At 39.5% G+C, this 17,222-nt stretch overlaps 1 protein-coding gene across 3 annotated transcripts in view; it reads left to right on the top strand.

The window, feature by feature from the left end:
• The window catches only part of DYNC2I1 (dynein 2 intermediate chain 1), a 41,190-nt gene extending 24,295 nt beyond the window's left edge, over positions 1-16,895 (top strand). For all 3 annotated transcript variants that reach the window (XM_090047591.1, XM_090047590.1, XM_090047592.1), the window contains 14 exons: positions 1,111-1,240; positions 1,442-1,553; positions 1,812-1,906; positions 2,993-3,122; positions 5,777-5,949; positions 6,414-6,576; positions 8,140-8,256; positions 9,498-9,559; positions 10,722-10,773; positions 11,642-11,702; positions 12,398-12,497; positions 12,739-12,870; positions 14,959-15,182; positions 16,423-16,895. In XM_090047591.1, the coding sequence (XP_089903717.1) occupies positions 1,111-1,240; positions 1,442-1,553; positions 1,812-1,906; positions 2,993-3,122; positions 5,777-5,949; positions 6,414-6,576; positions 8,140-8,256; positions 9,498-9,559; positions 10,722-10,773; positions 11,642-11,702; positions 12,398-12,497; positions 12,739-12,870; positions 14,959-15,182; positions 16,423-16,594 (1,723 nt within the window). In that variant the 3' untranslated portion in view covers positions 16,595-16,895. The remainder of the gene's footprint in view (positions 1-1,110; positions 1,241-1,441; positions 1,554-1,811; positions 1,907-2,992; positions 3,123-5,776; positions 5,950-6,413; positions 6,577-8,139; positions 8,257-9,497; positions 9,560-10,721; positions 10,774-11,641; positions 11,703-12,397; positions 12,498-12,738; positions 12,871-14,958; positions 15,183-16,422) is intronic.
• The last annotated feature ends 327 nt before the right edge of the window (positions 16,896-17,222 follow it).

Below are 17,222 nucleotides of genomic sequence, written 5' to 3'. Positions count from 1 at the left end.
ACTACGGCGCATTAATGAAACTACAGCACATTAATGAATGTGTAGACACGCCCAATGTCTTTCACAGTTAAAAAGGTCAGTCTCCATATAGCAGAGTGTGTTACCCAGATGAAACTACAAGGACAGTTGAGAGAATCACAATTTTCAGTTTCTCCTGCGATGGCAAAACCAAGTACTTGGTCTTCATCTGAAAATGAAATGTAATATACGGGTCCTTTTTATCCGTGGTAATTTTCCTCTTAGCTACTTCTATTATTTCTCCAGTCTGCTTTTTTCAATTCTCATGCCAAATGTAGGATCCTCTCTCTGGTGTCATTCTTTAAAATATTAATTATGTGAAATCTCAGTCTTGCAAGTGCTGGAAACTTAGGGTTTGAAGAACAGTGTCCTCCTACTCAGTTTCAAGATCAGTTACAAATAGGAGTTTTAATAATTCAGACAAGGATTGGTTTAATTAAATAGATCTGTGTTTTCTACAAGCCCTTCGCAAAGCCAGTCAAGCCCAAATTGTTACAACTTAATCTATCCTGCAGTTCCCTCAACAATTGAATTTTTATTCTCTGTATTTGCCAATTTGAAATGGAGTTACCAGTTACTGCAGAATTTCCTAGTACAGAAACATGTGTCTCAGCCTCCTCAATAATTTTGAAAGCTTGTAGATTTGCCCAATGAGATTCAGCTACCTTTTTATATGCAGCAACATCTGCTGACGTTTGTCATTAAAAGTGTAAAAGCCTCTGGCAGTGATATTTTGGAGATTTTTTTATTATACAATATAGTTGGGGGAGATATTAGACATGAAGATGGGTCAGCTGAAAGCTTGTTTTGTACAATTGGTCCATTAAACTGTAATAACACATTTTCCCTGGGTTTGCAAACAAGCCTTGAATTTCAACTACAATTCTTTTCCTCTTGTCACAGTTAACTGAAATTCCAGTATAAATATATCTCGTATGAATGCCCTAATAAATACTAATGTTGGAGGCCTCAACAGATTGCTATTTCTGCAGTACAGTGTTCCATAAAGCTATTTAAAAATACCATGTGCATGAACTTTAAATCTTAACTCTTTTTCTGGGATTTTTTAATTCATCTTAATTCATTTTAAAGGACACGTAGTTTGGAACTACTCCGACTAATTGATCTGGACTTTTCAGTCAGCTTTTCTTTACTCGATTTGCCTCCAATGAATGAATATGAAATGTACATCAGGAACTTTGGCAAAAGAAACACCAAACAGGTAAGTACCTGACTTAGAAGACTATATGAAGATTAAAAGCCAGTCATTTGGACCAGGGGGCCAAAGGTGTCCAGCTGTGGTGTTGGCCATATCATTGTGCAACCAACAGCACATGCAAACAGAACTGGCATGCATCAATTGCATTAGCTTGGTATACCATGAACGCTTAGGCAGACCTTTGACTTCTGATCTTTATTTTAGGCATATGTTCAATGCAATGAGGATAATCTTGAGAGAGACATTCAGACTGATGAAACAGAGACTCTAGAAAAATGGACACAGCATCCAGGAGCAAGCACCATTGTATCTGGAGGTTAGTACCCCTGACCTTAAATACTGAAACTACTTCCTTTTCCTATTGAATCTGAAGTGGGACAGGTGCTAGAATTTTCCCCCTCTTGGACCTGCTTTGACTGGAAAGGGGTCAGCCTCCAGGAGCTTCTCTTTCCTTAGTATCATTGTATTGATGAAGCAGTGTTGTCTACTGTCATCCTTTCGTGGGTCCTCTGGTTATCTTTGGTTATTGATTTCATACTTTAGTCCCTGTTTGAAGCCTTCTGTCTTTTTATAGGTCCCAGAAGCAACAGTGATGTGTCTGTGGATGTTGGTCTAACACCTAAAATCAATTCGCAGAGATTAGCAAACTTTCTCCGGTCTGCTTGTCAGGTACATTTCTGTGATGAATATGCTTGCAGTGTGTGTATAAAATATATAACAGATCACTTTACAGTACTTGTCCTTTCTAGCTATACAAGTTTCCCTTTCATTAGGCTGTACGCGAGTTCCTGGAAAATGGCACATAACTAGAATTTGCATAAAGGGAACCCACTTTACAGTGTAACAAATAGGGATATGTTCCCAGACCTCGACTATACTGCCCTCCAGACCCATTTCTACCAGTTTTACAGGACAATTTTGGTACTCACCAACAACAGACAGTACACAAGCACATGGTGGTGATGATGAAAGTTTAGTTGGTGTGAAGAGAGGGTGGTGAAGGGTCTCCAATTTTGCCTCCAGTGTTAGTGAAGTTCTCTTGTGCTTCATTGATGGAGCAGGGAGAGGGGTAGGAGATAAGGCAGTGGAACGCTTAGAAGCCCTAATGGGGATGGCAACTACAGGAGCATGTGTCGCAGACAAAGAGTAAGGGCCACAGAGCCACACAGGAGACTATATTTTGGTGTGCATCACTCCCACAATGCACCACACAAAGCAGCTGAGTGTGGCCTTCCACCACACTGATCACATAAGAGTGAATTCACACATACAAAACCTGCATACTTAAATACTATTTATTATATGAGCAATTGTGCAGAGTGACAGACCTCTTTAAGCCTTATTTTGAAAATCAGTGAACTTAGCAAGAGAGTTGATCAGAAGTTGCAGATAAAAAGCCTGAAACTCATTGCCACAAGGTGTTGAAGAGACTGATAAATTAACCTGGTTAACTAACCAGGTTCAAAAGAGGATTAGACAAATTAATGCAGGTTAGGTTTATCAATGGGCATTAAACATTGTAATTAGGGCTACAGTTTACGACTTCATAGGGTTTCAGTGCTGGAAGCTATGAGAGGAGAGGGGTAGGGGACAGATCAGCCTGGCTAGGCCCTCCATATCTACTCTTCTCCTTAGCGTCTGGGGGAGACAGGGTATGGGGCTAAATGACCTTCTGGTTTGATTTACTTTTTATGTTACCTTATGTTCCGAAAGGTAAAGATCTGTCTGTGTGTGTTATTAATTGTGTTTTTAAAGGTGATTGCTGTTTTGCTTGAGGAAGATCGAGTTGCAACACAGCCGAGGTGGAACCTAAGATCTAGACAGACTAGTCTGTCTATTAGTGATAGTTGCTTTCAGTTAAATACTAATCAACCATTCCTCCATGGTAAGAGAAATCCACTGTACTATTTTTAGTGTTGTATCAGGACAGGCTCCAAGGACAGCTGTGTCATCCCTAGTCACCCCTAGTGGCCACTTTGATCCTGCCCTACTAGCCCACTCTGACACTGATCCTGCCCTACTAGCCCACTCTGACTGCTGATTCCCCCGCCATACCTTAATATTTAAGTAAGAAGGGAGGTGGCTGCCTTTAGAGACCAGTGAGCTTGGGTTGCTCATCCTACCCTAACTACACAGCCTCTCCATTTCCGGGGATACAGCTCCACTGCCCTAGTTGCCTTAAGGCAGGGGCAGGCAAAGTCTAGGCTGCAGGCCAAATCTGGTTGACAGTGGACTACATTTCCCAGCAGCCCCCGCCTATGAGGGTGGGGCTGGTTTCCATGGAGACCTTAGCAGCAGCTACACTGTGATAGTGCAAGACTGGGGTTTCTTTGGAGTCTAGCCCCAGCAGCACTGGCAGGCAGCAGTGGTGCCAGCCTTTTCCTGGTGCGGGGCCTGAGGGGTAGCTGTGCTGCAGGTGGGAGCCGGGTGGGCTTAGCTACTGCTGCCTGTGCAAGGCATGCAGTGGCAGCAGCTGGCACTGCTGGGAGGGGTGGCTAAAGGGGGCTATGTGGAATTGTAGGGTAGCTATAGCTCCCCCTTCCCCCCACCAAGGTGCTGCCCTAGTGCAACCCCTGCTGTCAGGGTGCACGGCAGGGTGGAGACCTACTTCAGAGCCTGGCTGGGATCTTGCAACAGTGACAGTGTGGTCTAGAACACAGCATTTGGTCCGCCAGATCTTAAACCTTTGTCTAGGCTTTGGCCTTCTGGCCTTGGTCCTCTTCTGACTGTGCTCCTCAACCCAGGTCCAGTGTCCTGGACCTTTGCTCCTGGGCCCAGCCCTGGTCTCGTCCTCTTGGTTCTCTGGGCTACTCAGCCCCAGTAATCACCCATTTTCGGCCTGCTCACACAGTCTTTAGAGCTTCAGGCTCTCTCTCTCACCTTCTGTCTCCTCGGGCTCTGGGCCCACTCACACAGTCTGTTTAGTTGCAGGCTCTGATCCCCAGTTTGCAGTCTAGTCCTCCAGCAACAGTGGCAGCCTTCAAGCCTACCCTCCAAACTGTTTCTCGTCCTAAAGTATAAACTTAAGGTATAAATTTAAGCACAGGTATAAGCTAGCTACTAAAATTCAACCCCAGCCTGGGTCTGTTTCACACCATAGTGATAATAACTAGGGCTGTACAAAGCTTCAGGTGCTGATTTGATTCAGAGGATATTTGGCAGCCGAATCTCCAAATCCAAATTGAATCAGGAGACCAATGAAAAGGTCTGAATCTATTCAAAGCCTCTGAATCGATTCCAAAAAGATCCAGAGAGCTTCAGAGATTCAGGCAGTCCCCACTTGCTGCTGCAGGAAGCTGGACTCTGTGCTGGTAAGTAGAGGGTGGGGGAGGGGACCCCCTCCAGGCCCCATCCCCTGCCTGCTCTCCCAGGCCCCTAAGTGCCCCCCACCTGCTCTCCTAGCCTCCCCCCTAAAGCTGTCCTACCCAGCCCCAGCTCCCAGTTCTTTAAAAAAAAAACCAAACAGCCCCCACTCACTGGCTGTTGCAGCAACCGTCAGGATTTCTGGGGGCTCATGGCAGAGCCCCCCACGTAGCATAGGGCAGCAGGGATCGCCCCATTCCCCCCCGGCAGAAGCTGGTGAGTGGGGGCTTTTCTTTTTTTTTTTTTTAAAGCCGGGAGCTGGGGCCTGGCCCGTCAGCCATTGACAGGGCTGGGAGAGCAGGCAGGGGACAGGCCTGTTTGATTTGTGCATTCAGCCAATATGGCAATGCCCGAATCTCCAGATCGGATTCGACCAAATTGATTCAGGACAGCAAGTCGAATCACCAAATTGAATCACTGTCCCCTGAATTGGCCGAATCTGAATCAAATACTAGCTGCTTTGCACAGGCTTAATAATAACATAAGCATGAGAAGTACATCAGAAAAATGCATTTATTGTACTTGGAGATGCCTACATTTCCATTTGTACGCTCTTGCCCCTACTTCCTATCTTTTGTTTGTGGTACTAGTTTCTCTCACAGTACTTGCACCTCTTCATGAGAATGTCAGGCATTGGATGTTTCCAAAATTCTGAATATTCTCTGCCTCCTGGCAGCTAGGAGTAGTTGCTTAAGATTTATTTTTCCTATTTTTGTTTTTCTCACTGAAATTCAATTTTGAGACAAGAGTGAATAGTTCTGTCCTCTCCTTCTGTGTCAGTGGTTCTCAGCCAGGCGTGCTGCAGAATGCCATGCAGTGTTAGAACATGGTTTGCAAAATAAATCCAAGATTTCAAATGGGAATCCACAGGGTTAAAAGCATTCTGACCTGTTGTGTTCTTTCTGAGTTCTTTGCATCATAATAATTGCTCTACTATTGCCAAAAATTAAGTGGAAACTAAGAGCTGACATTTTTGTGGGGTACCTTGAGCCTATCAAGGGGTACCATGACTCTAAAAAAGTTGAGAAGGACTACTCTATGCCATTCTCTTTCCTGCTCTGGTATCAGAGCACCCTATGATTAATGTTGACATTTTCTTTTAAATTACTCTTTAATCTCATAGGTTACTGCTATTCTCTCATCTTCAACAAGTTTTCCATTTTCATTTTGATGTAGATCGAAAAGTCTCCTGTCTGCACGTCTCTCAGGTTCAAAGGCAGGCATTACTTTCTGTTCATGGGTTACCTAAAAAGCCATCTGCCATTCTACTGAACAGGAAGTATATCATATGTGTATGGAATGTCTGGCAGCCTTCCAGCCCTCAGAAAGTCCTAGTTTGTGACTCCGAGGTACAGTTTAAAGCTATTACACAATTGCCTATTTAATGAATTAATTCAGGATGCATACTGTACTTTTCAGTCCTAGCGCAATATATAATTTGTACACTACTGCACTCAGTGAGCAAAACAGTGCCCCATTACTTTTTGCATTTTGTTGTTGGGTTGCTGAGAGAGAAACAAATTCTGTTTTAATTTAGTCCCAAAGGTTGTCAGAACCTATATGCTTCTAAAACTATTACTATACAGTAAAATTTCACCTATTCACTTTGCAGCTAAGTAGGAACAAACCAGCAATGCTCTAGGGAGGAGATGGGAGGCTTTCTGCAGCCTGTCATACTTCCTTTAAATAGGTTGACTTCCCATTGAGCAAGCATCTCTAGTCTTTCTGGACATCTGAGCCTTGGAAGAACACATATATACTTAGCTGAATCAAATCTTTATTCTCCTTCTAATATTTTTGTCTTATCTCACAGGTAATATGCTGCTGCTTTAGTCCTAATAAAGCAACTTTAGTATTTGCTGGAACAGTGGATGGTTCTTTGTTAGTGTGGGATCTCAGGGAAGACTCCAGACTGCATCATTGTATGAAGTTCAGTGAAACTGACTGGATATTTAGAGCTCCAACATTTTCCACTGGTGAGTATAAAGTGTGTTATAAACAATCATTCTGCATGCAGTAAAGTTGTCTGTCAAATTCTGCTAAGAAATCAAAGGGATCTTTAACCTAGTTTAAGTATGCTACGGGTAGTATGTAGGATGGCACACCCACTATCAGCAGTGGGTGTAAGGTAGGGTAAGATACAGACATCAAGGGATTGGAATAGAAAAATTTAAGTTTGAAGAGGCAACTCACTTGAATGTAAATTTCTAACCATAGTTACTGACCTAGGCACTTTTGAAAATCTTACCAAGTGACTTTTCATTAAACTCTCAAATTAGGTGCATTTGAGTTAGGTTGTTACCTGTGTAATTTTTATCACCTCCAAGCTTTATTCATTTACTATTACATTTTTAGTAGAATTATCTCCTCTGTCACTGTTTATGACCCCTCCATCTATTCATTGGGCATAGAACATCAATGCATAGAATATTTGTTAAATTTTGATTTCACCTGGGCTTGCATTATTCATGTGTGCATCTTTTGCACTTTTCAATTGGTTTGAAATTTAGATTATCATTAGTTTATGTCTTTTTATAAAGGCATCAGTTCAAGTTAAATGGACTGCACTGGCAATGATGGGAAGAAATAAACTAGAAACCATGTGTAGCAGGGCACCTTTGGTGCCTACTACTTTAAGGTTTGAGAGCAGGCAGCAGGGCAGCCTGCAGGTGTGGGCTAGCCCTAATGAGGCAGTCACAGCAGGAGTGGGGTATGAGGTTGAGGCCAGCAAGGAAAATCAGAGTTTGTTGAATTTGCACCTTATTCCAAATAATATCTACATACAATAGCACCCATTTAAAAATCACTCTGGACTACTTCCCTGATCCTTTAGTTAAATCTGCATGACTGAACCTTTGCATATTTGTTAAGTCTTACTGGCTTTAGGCTTCATAGGTTGGTTGTTAATGGATTTTTTAGGGGATTACAGGCTTTTGGTCTTGAGTGACATGGTATGCCAGTAGCAGAGCATCCACTTTGTGTTGTGGCTTGTAATTTATATAAGCAACAATATTTTAATGCTGAAAACTTAAGGAGCCTGTTTCCTTAAATCCTGAATAAAAATAATACTGAGTTTCAGCAGCAAGTCTTTGGAAATCAGAATCTCCAATTGGGGGATATGAACGGAAATAGGGTTTTTTCCCAGAATAACTTATTTTAACTTCTTCTTAAATAGTACATGCATATTTTCAATTTCCAGACTTTTTCTTTGGAAGTACTAATTGACTTTTTCATTAAAAAAGCTTAACATCTTTGGATGACTTATTTCTCTACCAATTTTGTATTTCCCATTTAGAGCTTGAAATTAATATGTCCAAGTGCCTCATGCAATAGCACAAATGTTGCTGCAGTAATTTGGGCAATGAAAAATAAAAAAAAGATAGAAAATGCTTTATCAGAAGTATTTTATTTAACTTGTTTTTAGTACAGTTCACTATTAGTCCTCCTTGGTTACTTATAGTCCTGAATTTTATAATCTAAATGAGCAACTTGCCTGTTGTTTTTAAATAGTACAGCACTTATTAACTCTTTAATTACAGATGGTGTTCTCACCTCAGTAAACCACACATGTTCTATACAAGCAGTAGAACCTGTTTCAACATCTGTCTACAAGGAACAGAGTTCCTATGGGCTCTCAGGCCTCTCTTCTCAAGAAGGTATGTGAATTGTTCTTTAAAAGTACAATGGATATGATATTTTCCTTATAGTTAAATAAATACCTTATACTAGGTATTTTACAGTGCCCTAGCCAAATTCTAATTTCCAGTTGCATTCTGCCTGTTTAAAATCCTACATAATTTCATTGGAATACAACATCAGTCTTCATTTTCTTCCTTATAAGCTATTAGTCTATTATCTGAACTAGCTTTTATAACTATTATGTCCCTCAATGGGTTAACTGCTTTATTTACCCTTTTTGGTCTCCTCAACCTACCTTTGCCTTTCTCAGCAGTTCCCTTTGCCTCAATCCTTTCCTCTGCATTTTCTTATTATTTGTATTTAAATTACTTTATTCCTGTCTTTTTATTACCCCTACTCTCTGCAAATCCACTCATGGCCTCTGATGAAATAAGCTGTTGCATATCAAAAGGCATGCCACTCTGAATTAATTAGTCTCTAAGGTACCACTCTACCCTGTCTCTGTCCTTAGTTCAGACTACCACAGATAACTACCTCTCTATAAGCTATTATGACATTATTGTGGGCTCTTTTACTTTGAATGCATGTGTGTTATGAGTGCTGTGTACAAAACCATTCTAAATCCTCCTCCAGTAAAACAGGTTTCCACAAATACTTGCTTCCAAGGTAGTTTCTGGAGGGAGTAGAAAGGGTGAGAGATGAAGCTATCTGACACTATAGAGCAGTGTTTGTTTCTGAAAACACTCACAGTGTGCCACTGAACTCACTTTTCTTGTACATTTTCCCTAATTTCTTTATTGACCCTACACATAGAAAGATTGCTCCCCTAGGAGACATGTTGCCTTGGATCCTATCCCCAGCTCCTCCAGGCTCTGTGGTAGAAAACAGCGTTAACTCCAGAGCAGAAATACGCTCTGAAACTAAAGGTTTACAGAGAAGAACTTACTATACCATGCAGATGGCATATGTCTTCCCACTTCTCATTTTGCCTGCAAAACCTTGCAGAATCCAAACATTTAAAGAGATGCAGAACATTTCCAGGGCTGGGCAACTGAAGAGAGACAGCGTGCCAGTGTAGTACCCCTTCTTTCCTTCAGTTTATATTTGGCCACTTTTCATCACAGAGGAGAGCAGCCTGGGGCTCATACTTAATACAACAGGATACTAAATGTTTGAAAGTCTTTGGTATCCTTTGGGTTGAAAGTGTTATGTAAATGCAAGTTGTTATTACTAAATTATTATACTTTTCCTTCCATAGAAATGTCAGGCCTTTCATTCCAGATAGCTTCAATCGATGAAAGTGGGATTCTGAATCTATGGGTAAGTAAACATAAGAGGAGGAAGAACATTGCATTTCAAAATGATAAAAATTCTTTTAAAAGAGGTAGCACCCACCCTTCAAATCTTCAGGATTTCAAATAAGGATGTTTCCTTCACCCTAGCCATTTCTTCATTCCAATGTCTAGATGTGGCACAAATAGCCATTTTACTGGTATTCTGCATGACCTGGTTCCTTAATACCATAAACTTCCTATAGGGCAGAACTTGTGTTGGGTACTGGATCCAGGAAGCCTCATCTCTGGGCAGTTTTCCACTGCTTTATTGTTTTAACAGGTTTTTTTCCTGAGATCTGACGTATATCTACTTCACTGTAGTTTTAAAACCATTGCAGTTTAAAAACAGTGCAGCAAGGGAACGTAATTGTTCTCCATCTTCTTTATGGCAATCTTTCCATATCCATGGTTCCAAAACCATGATTGTACTCCTGCCCCCTTAAATTCGTTTTCTCCAGGCTAAACATACGTTGTTCTCTCAACCTTTCCTCATACAGCTTGCCTTCTAATCCTTTTATCATTTCTTGCACTCAACTCTGGACCTCTCCAACATTTTTATATCCTTCTTAAAATGTGGAATCCGAAACTGCCCACAACACTGTAGATGAAGCCTAACCAGTGCCAATAGACAGGCACATTTTTTACCTGTAAGGTAATGTGCTGTAGACTATCTTTGAGACTTCTTTCAGACTAATACTGATAAACTAGAAATACTGCTGCTCTTTCTGAAGTATTTGCCCGATTGTACAGTCTGCTATTTCCTATTATTACAATTAAGTTAATAGTATTTGTGGAACTAGATTGCTTAGTGGATTAGTAGGGGCATAAAAAGTGTTTCACATTTACATCACCGATTCAAACCCAGCAAATCTCCCACTAAGTTCAGTGGGAGCTGAACTAAGTCAAATTATTTGTTATATCCAGCCTTTCCTGGACAAGGGCTTGATAAGGGTATGGTGGGTTCATCCTAACACATACAGGTGACAGCCTTATACTGTGGAATAAGCCCATAATCACTGTAATGTTAAACTTAGTTCTGTTATAGATGCTCATATGGAACAGTGGTAGGGACCCTAGAAATGCCTAAATCAGTTGTGGGTTTTGTTAATATTAGGTAGCTGCTAATTTTGAATCATTGTCCTTTTCAGGTTGTAGTTGAATTACAAAAAGTGGATATAGCTGGTTCACAAACTGATTTAGGTAAGTCTTTACACAAGAAGAAACATTAATAACTCTGAATGGGAGGGAGGAAGAAAGCACTGAATATAACACAGCTGGTAATTGGACAGTCAAATAGTTTGGAGGAAGAGAAGATCACTTGTGGGGAATACAGCCTTGGAGTTTAATAACATGTATGAAAGATTCCTCATCTACAGAGTTTCATGAGCCCTATTCTCACTGCCAGTGGAATAACCATTACCTACCACACTGCCAGCTCTTCCCTTTAGGGGCATCAGATTGCTACTTCATTAAAGCAGCTTTCCCTACTTGTCTGACAATTTTCTTCGGCACTACTGGAATGTATGTCCCCATCAATCATCCAGCTATTTAGCTTTAATTAAAGTTGTAACATCACAGGTACTGTAGCTTGCATTTCACCTCCTGTAACTTTCTTACAAGTTCTCCTTTTGGGCTGAAACTTCTATATTTGGAAAATGGGATATTCGGGCTCTACCAAAAAAAATGAAAATCCATTCAGCTGTTGCAGCTGTTGTGTATTTTTCCCCATTTGAATGGGGAAAAATACACTATCTTTACTTTAAACAAATTAAGAATTGTATGCATGACTCTGTGAGAAGTTTTTTAGACTTTTAAATTTTGGACATTTGGCATGCAGTCTTTATTCATTAACCAGCTTATTTACACTAATAATAAAGTATTTTTAAAAAACTTATAAGAAATATTTAAACACAGTTACACTATACTGCCACCAGCAATGTTTTTGATTCTTTGGAAGTTTCCTTTAAAGTTAGAGAAATCCAGTGTGTTTAACCTAGCAGTGATATGTAACTTATTTTATTGAAGTAGAGTCCTCTTTCATGTTAAGAATATTCACTTATAATTTCAGGTTTAATTCCTGGTGGGAAAGTAAAATTGGTACATAGCTGTACTGTTCAGTTGAATGACAGGTAAGAAAAATGGTATCTATTAGATTTTGTACCACAAAGAGAATTCTTCCCTAGAAAAAGACTGTTACCTAATGTGGGTTCATTGAAATTTTCAGTAATTAATTGCTTTTGAAAATATGCACTTTTGCCAGAAAACTTTGTCAAAATGTGGAAGATCTTCCTGTTTTATAAAGCTCTTACATGGCACATTCATGCATGGACAAATGAATTGGGCTAAGATTCTGTAACAAATGTTTAATACTAAGAACAGTAAGACCTTCTATAACAGGTGTGCTTAACTTCTGGTCTGAGGGCCAAATGTAGCCTGCAGGGCTCCCCATGGGTTGGGAAATTTGGTGGCAGGCAAGCAGTGGCAGTGCTGCCACTTCTCTCCCGCTGCCAAGTTTTCAACCTTTGCCCAGCCAGGTTGGGACTGGGCCACACCTTTTTCCCTTGTATGGCCCTGTCAGGGCCAGTCGATGCCCCTTCCCCCTCTGCAGCTGGGTTGGCGCTGGATAGTTTCCTGCCTTTCTCTACATGGCTGGATTAGACCCTGCCATGCCAACCCCATGTGCAGAATTGGGCCCACTGGCACTGCCCATCCAGCCCTGTGGGTCAAAAAAGGTAGAGGAGTGCTGTTCTATAACATATTTGCATTGCTTTGGGAGATTTCCATCTGTTTGTTTTGCTTTTTTTTTACTTTTGTATTTCCCCAGGCTTTTCCCAAAAGATATGATGTGCCTGAAGACACCCCTGACTCTGAATATTAAGTTTCAGCCTTCTAATCCTAATCATTTTATTGTTGGGACAAATATTGTGAGTAAAGCCCTCAATTTCATTGCATTATTGATATCTTTCCTCTTCCATTGTTGTAATAATAAAAGTTTCTTTGGGTTTCTACTGGTGCTTCATTTGTGAATATTTATGGTTTGAAATAATTATTAAAAGTGGTTTATTTTGCTAATTGGTAATGAAGATTAAGGATGTACATGGTTTTTCTTTTAATATATAAACACTGATAATATAGAATTTCTTTTTGATTTTATGTTATTAACAGGGTCTGGTAAGTCATGGCACGAGACATGACTTACGAATACCTCCAAAGCTATTCAAACCTCAGCAGGGTGGACCACGATCAGTAAGAGTCAATGCAGTTGATTTCTCCCCTTTTGGAAAACCAATATTTTTGGTAAGGAAGCCTTTTTATCTAAAAAAAAAATCACTTTTAATTAACTTGTTAGGGGGGGAGATCTCTAAGTCAGCATCAGAAGTAGCAATCAGTTGACATTCCCAGTTCAGAACCTTCTTCAGATGTGGCAAACATCTTCAGTGTTGTATATTTTGATTACTCTCAGAACACGCTGAAAGATGGAGTTACAATCCCACTAGAGCTATTACTTTAGAATTTGTTGACTATTTTAATAAAGTTTTAATACAATACTTTCACTTCAAGTGGAAATACATGACTTATTACTGCAGTGGTATATTATTCTGTATCTGAGTCTGGGTAGTTTTCTTGCACAGCAAACATGGACACAATCTTCTAGTTGTCTCCGTTGTTAAACCTTGTTCAATACTAGATGAATATGATCAATATAGGAAATCCTATATGCCTATTTGGGCATCAAGTTAGGTTAGATCTGCTTTAGGAGAATGATTAAGGGACAAATCTTTCCTGACATATCACTGTAAGTGATGGTACAGGGTATAAATTAGATGCAATTTATCTAACATGTATACGCATTCTGTAGTACCATTACAAAACTGTATTTTTGTCTATGAGGAATAGGATAGTGTTAGTTAGATCATACTGAATTGTCTGGCAAAGGCCATCCTAGATATGAGCAAATCCAAAATTAACTCTGCTTTAATAAGCTTTTTTACTGCAACATCCTGTAGGATAAATGTCAGCTTGTTAAGTTAGAGAAATGGTGAAAAAAAATGTGGCATTGTTCTTGGGAAATACTAATATTTCCATAAAAAGCAGTTGTTCCCCCTTGTTAAACCATTTCCTGACACCATCCTTTTTTAAGAAAGGTTGTAAGAATGTTGTGGCAAAACAATTGGAGTCTTTTTGACCGACATGACACCTGTTAGTTTTGAGCTTATTAAATCTGTTTCTCACTCTACACAGATCCAACAGTGTGAATCATCTACTCTGTGCTTTTTTTTTCTCTCTTGTATAAATTATGTGCGAAGTCACCTGGGAAATAGGGAGGTGCCTTGGGCTGCAAAGCCATAAATGCTTTCAGCTCTGTCTTTCATTAAACATGAGTAGTATAATGTATTTTTGCTGTCTTAGATTAGGGCACCGGCTAAAGCTTATTTTAGGCAAGGCCGAGGTTACACTTATAGTTAGAACACAGTATCTAGAGCAGGGTTGGCAACCCCCAGCATGCATGTCAGAGTGTGGCATGTGAAGGCATTTTGTTTGGCATGTGTGCCTCAGGGTAGACAGTGGGGAAGAGGCCCGGGCTGCACTGCAACAACAAGGATCAGGCCCCTCGTGGCTTCCCCACCACCCCTCCCTAGCACACCAACATCTTCCAAGTAGAGATTGCAGGTTATTTTGGCTCACTGCCCAAAAATGTTGCCAATCCCTGATCTAGAGGAAATGATGTAGAGGGTATCTGACTTCTGTTAAGGTGTGTTTATATATATAATCTTTGCTATTCCCCAGTTCAGCAAGATAATAAAGCGTACAACACATTATTAAGATATCAGCAAGGGTGCTTACCATATACCTGTATAATTTAGAACCTTGCTGAATTAGGACATTGGGTTCTGATCCATCCCCCACTGAAGTCAGTAGCAAAGTTTAGGATTGATTTCAATTGTGCAGGATTAGGGCCTTGTTGAGATCTACAGTTTAAGGGTCATTTTTGAATCCTTGGCTACATTTGCAATTCTCAGTTGGAGGTGATCTTATAAATTACAGATGTAAAAAATGCTCCAGGAGACTGTAGATTCTCCTTCTGGATAGAAATTGTATCAAAATACATCTTTGGAACCTCCATATTTGGATTACTGTATTTTGCTAAAGACCAGTCAACCTGAAGAAAATACTAGATGTTAAAAACTAGGAAATTCCTTGCTGTCCATAGACTGAAGTGTAATAGTGATGCATCATTATATGTTAGATAGCTCTATGTTTATAAATAAAACCTAATATATTTGTAGAGAACAACATGCCTCAACTTTCCAACCACAGGATTGTAATTTTTACTCTTGATTAGTTTGTTTTGCATACAAGACTTGTCTTTGCTTTGTCATACAGGTTGGGTGTTCAGATGGAAGCATTAGATTGCACCAGATGACATCGGAGTATCCCCTCCTACAGTGGAATGACAGCACGGATGGCCAGCCAGTTATTGCCCTTCAGTGGGCTCTAACGAGACCTGCTGTGTTTTTAGTCCTGGATGCATCATCTAATGTTTATGTGTGGGACCTACTGGAAAATGACTTGTGGCCTGTAGCCAAACAAATTATTCAGTCTGATAGGTAAGTAAATTGCATAACTCTTACTTTTTCTTGCAGTTATAAAATATTAACATTACACCGAATCTGTCTTTTTGTCAAAATGCATTTAACTGAATGCTTCCAGCAGAGCCTGAATTTTTAGGTGTTGCTAGCGTGCAACTTTGATTGGGCCTGATTTTCATTTATTTCATTGTCATTTTACATGCTGCTACACTGTCATTCATTGGCAGCCATTGGTTTCAGGAGACTAAGGGGGTTGCACTCCTGGTAGGTTACCAGGTACCACCACAGCTTCTTGAATGGCTGAGTCCAGTGCACAACAGGCAGACCCTCTGGCAAGCTGCATATACAAACGCAGTTGAGCTTGCACTGGCATGCTGAGTATTGTTTTGTAGCAGTGTAAAGAGAACTTAAAGTGAATGACCATTCATTGATGACTATTTAACAAGCCCTTTACACTGTCAGAGAAGTGAAAAGCTTCTAATGTAAATTAAAATGAGGCTAAGTGTTATAAGTGGGAGTTATGTTCATGGAGCAGCTGCAGAATTGAGCTGTTATAAATGAACAAATTCCGTTCCCATTGAAACCACCTGGATCACTCAAAGTTTTACTGAAGGAGGGAGGAAAGGAGAGTCCCTTGTCTGCCTTAGGAATTTATCCTGCAATGCAGGAAAAGTTAGAGAGAATGATACTTACAAACTTCATGCATATTATACATGTTTAACTATAGAGAGAAATAAATTGTGGCTGTTTAAAATAGGAACAAGAAAATCACTTAGATTTGAATGTTATTTTGTAGAAGTTAATTCAATGTGATAAGAGTAGCTAGGTTCAATGGTTTTGAAAGACTTTGAAAAAATGGTATAAAAACACAGCCTTTTTAAAAAAGTTACTATAATTTTTTTTAATGTTATATAAAATAATAATTTAGAATTTTGAAACAATTTATAATGCATGATTAGAAATATGATTATGTGGAGGTTGCCTACCAAGATCAGAATTTCCCTTGAAGTGTATAGATATAAAATGATTGCTTCAAACTGGTCCTTTCCTTGTTGCTTGTTTTATAGCACTGTGTTTTCCTGTGTTTCCATTCCTGGCATTTTATTTAGTTTTTTCAGAAGGCAATGCAGTTCATTATAGTTTCCTATTAGAAAGCTTTTGGAAGCAGTTAGTACAAGTTTGAAGGATAATGTTCTACTTTCATTTATTTTCTTGCCCTTAAAAAAAACAAACATAAAACATTTTCTGTTTTTATCAGGGTTCTGACCATGGCTGTACTGGGTGAACCAGAAAAAAAAAACGGGCTCTTGGGGATTGTACTGGCCAAAGAATCTGGAATAATAGACATCCAGTATATAAAAAAGAAGTGGGCCTTACTTCAGTCTGAAGAGTCAGAGAAACTACATTTGCTTTTGCAGCAATCCTTATAGAAGCAAATAAATTTCCTCTCTTTGAGTATACAAATGTGGCTAATTACATTTAGATTCTTTATTATATTACGACTGTAATTAAAAGATTTATAATTTAACATATTTTCCATTTATATTGTGTATTCTGTATATACTGCCAAGAATATCGGTACAGAATTTTGGGTGAAGAAATGCAATATTTTTAACAATTATAAAAATGACAGAGCACAGCCTGAAGGGAAGATAAATTATATTTACTTTCATATGATATGGGTTTGTAGACATTTATTATTTATAGATATTTTTCAATAAAATGTTAATAACAGACCTTTAAAATGGTTTGATGTTTCTTAATATTTTACTTTAAAGCAGATTATAGATATTTTAGGTTCTTTGTGTCAACCTAAACATATGATTCTCTATAACTTAACATGAAAGTTATAACAGGCTTTATCTTTGGAGTCTTCACAATATTATTAGACCTATCATTTGAGAAGTAAACATTATAAGCCAGATCGTACCACTGTATGGACATACCTGCGTATGGCCAGAAAGCTACATAAGTTTACCTTTGAGTTTCCTTAGTATTCTCCCACGCTTCAGCAGGTTTGATTGAGTCTCCTCTGATGCGCTGGAATTCCAGTGTGTT

The sequence above is a fragment of the Crocodylus siamensis genome, chromosome 5, assembly GCF_052110815.1.
Source record: "Crocodylus siamensis isolate JL-2025a chromosome 5, ASM5211081v1, whole genome shotgun sequence".
NCBI lineage: Eukaryota > Metazoa > Chordata > Crocodylia > Crocodylidae > Crocodylus > Crocodylus siamensis.
Note: the sequence above shows the minus strand (reverse complement) of the source record. Positions and strands in the feature narration are given on the sequence as shown.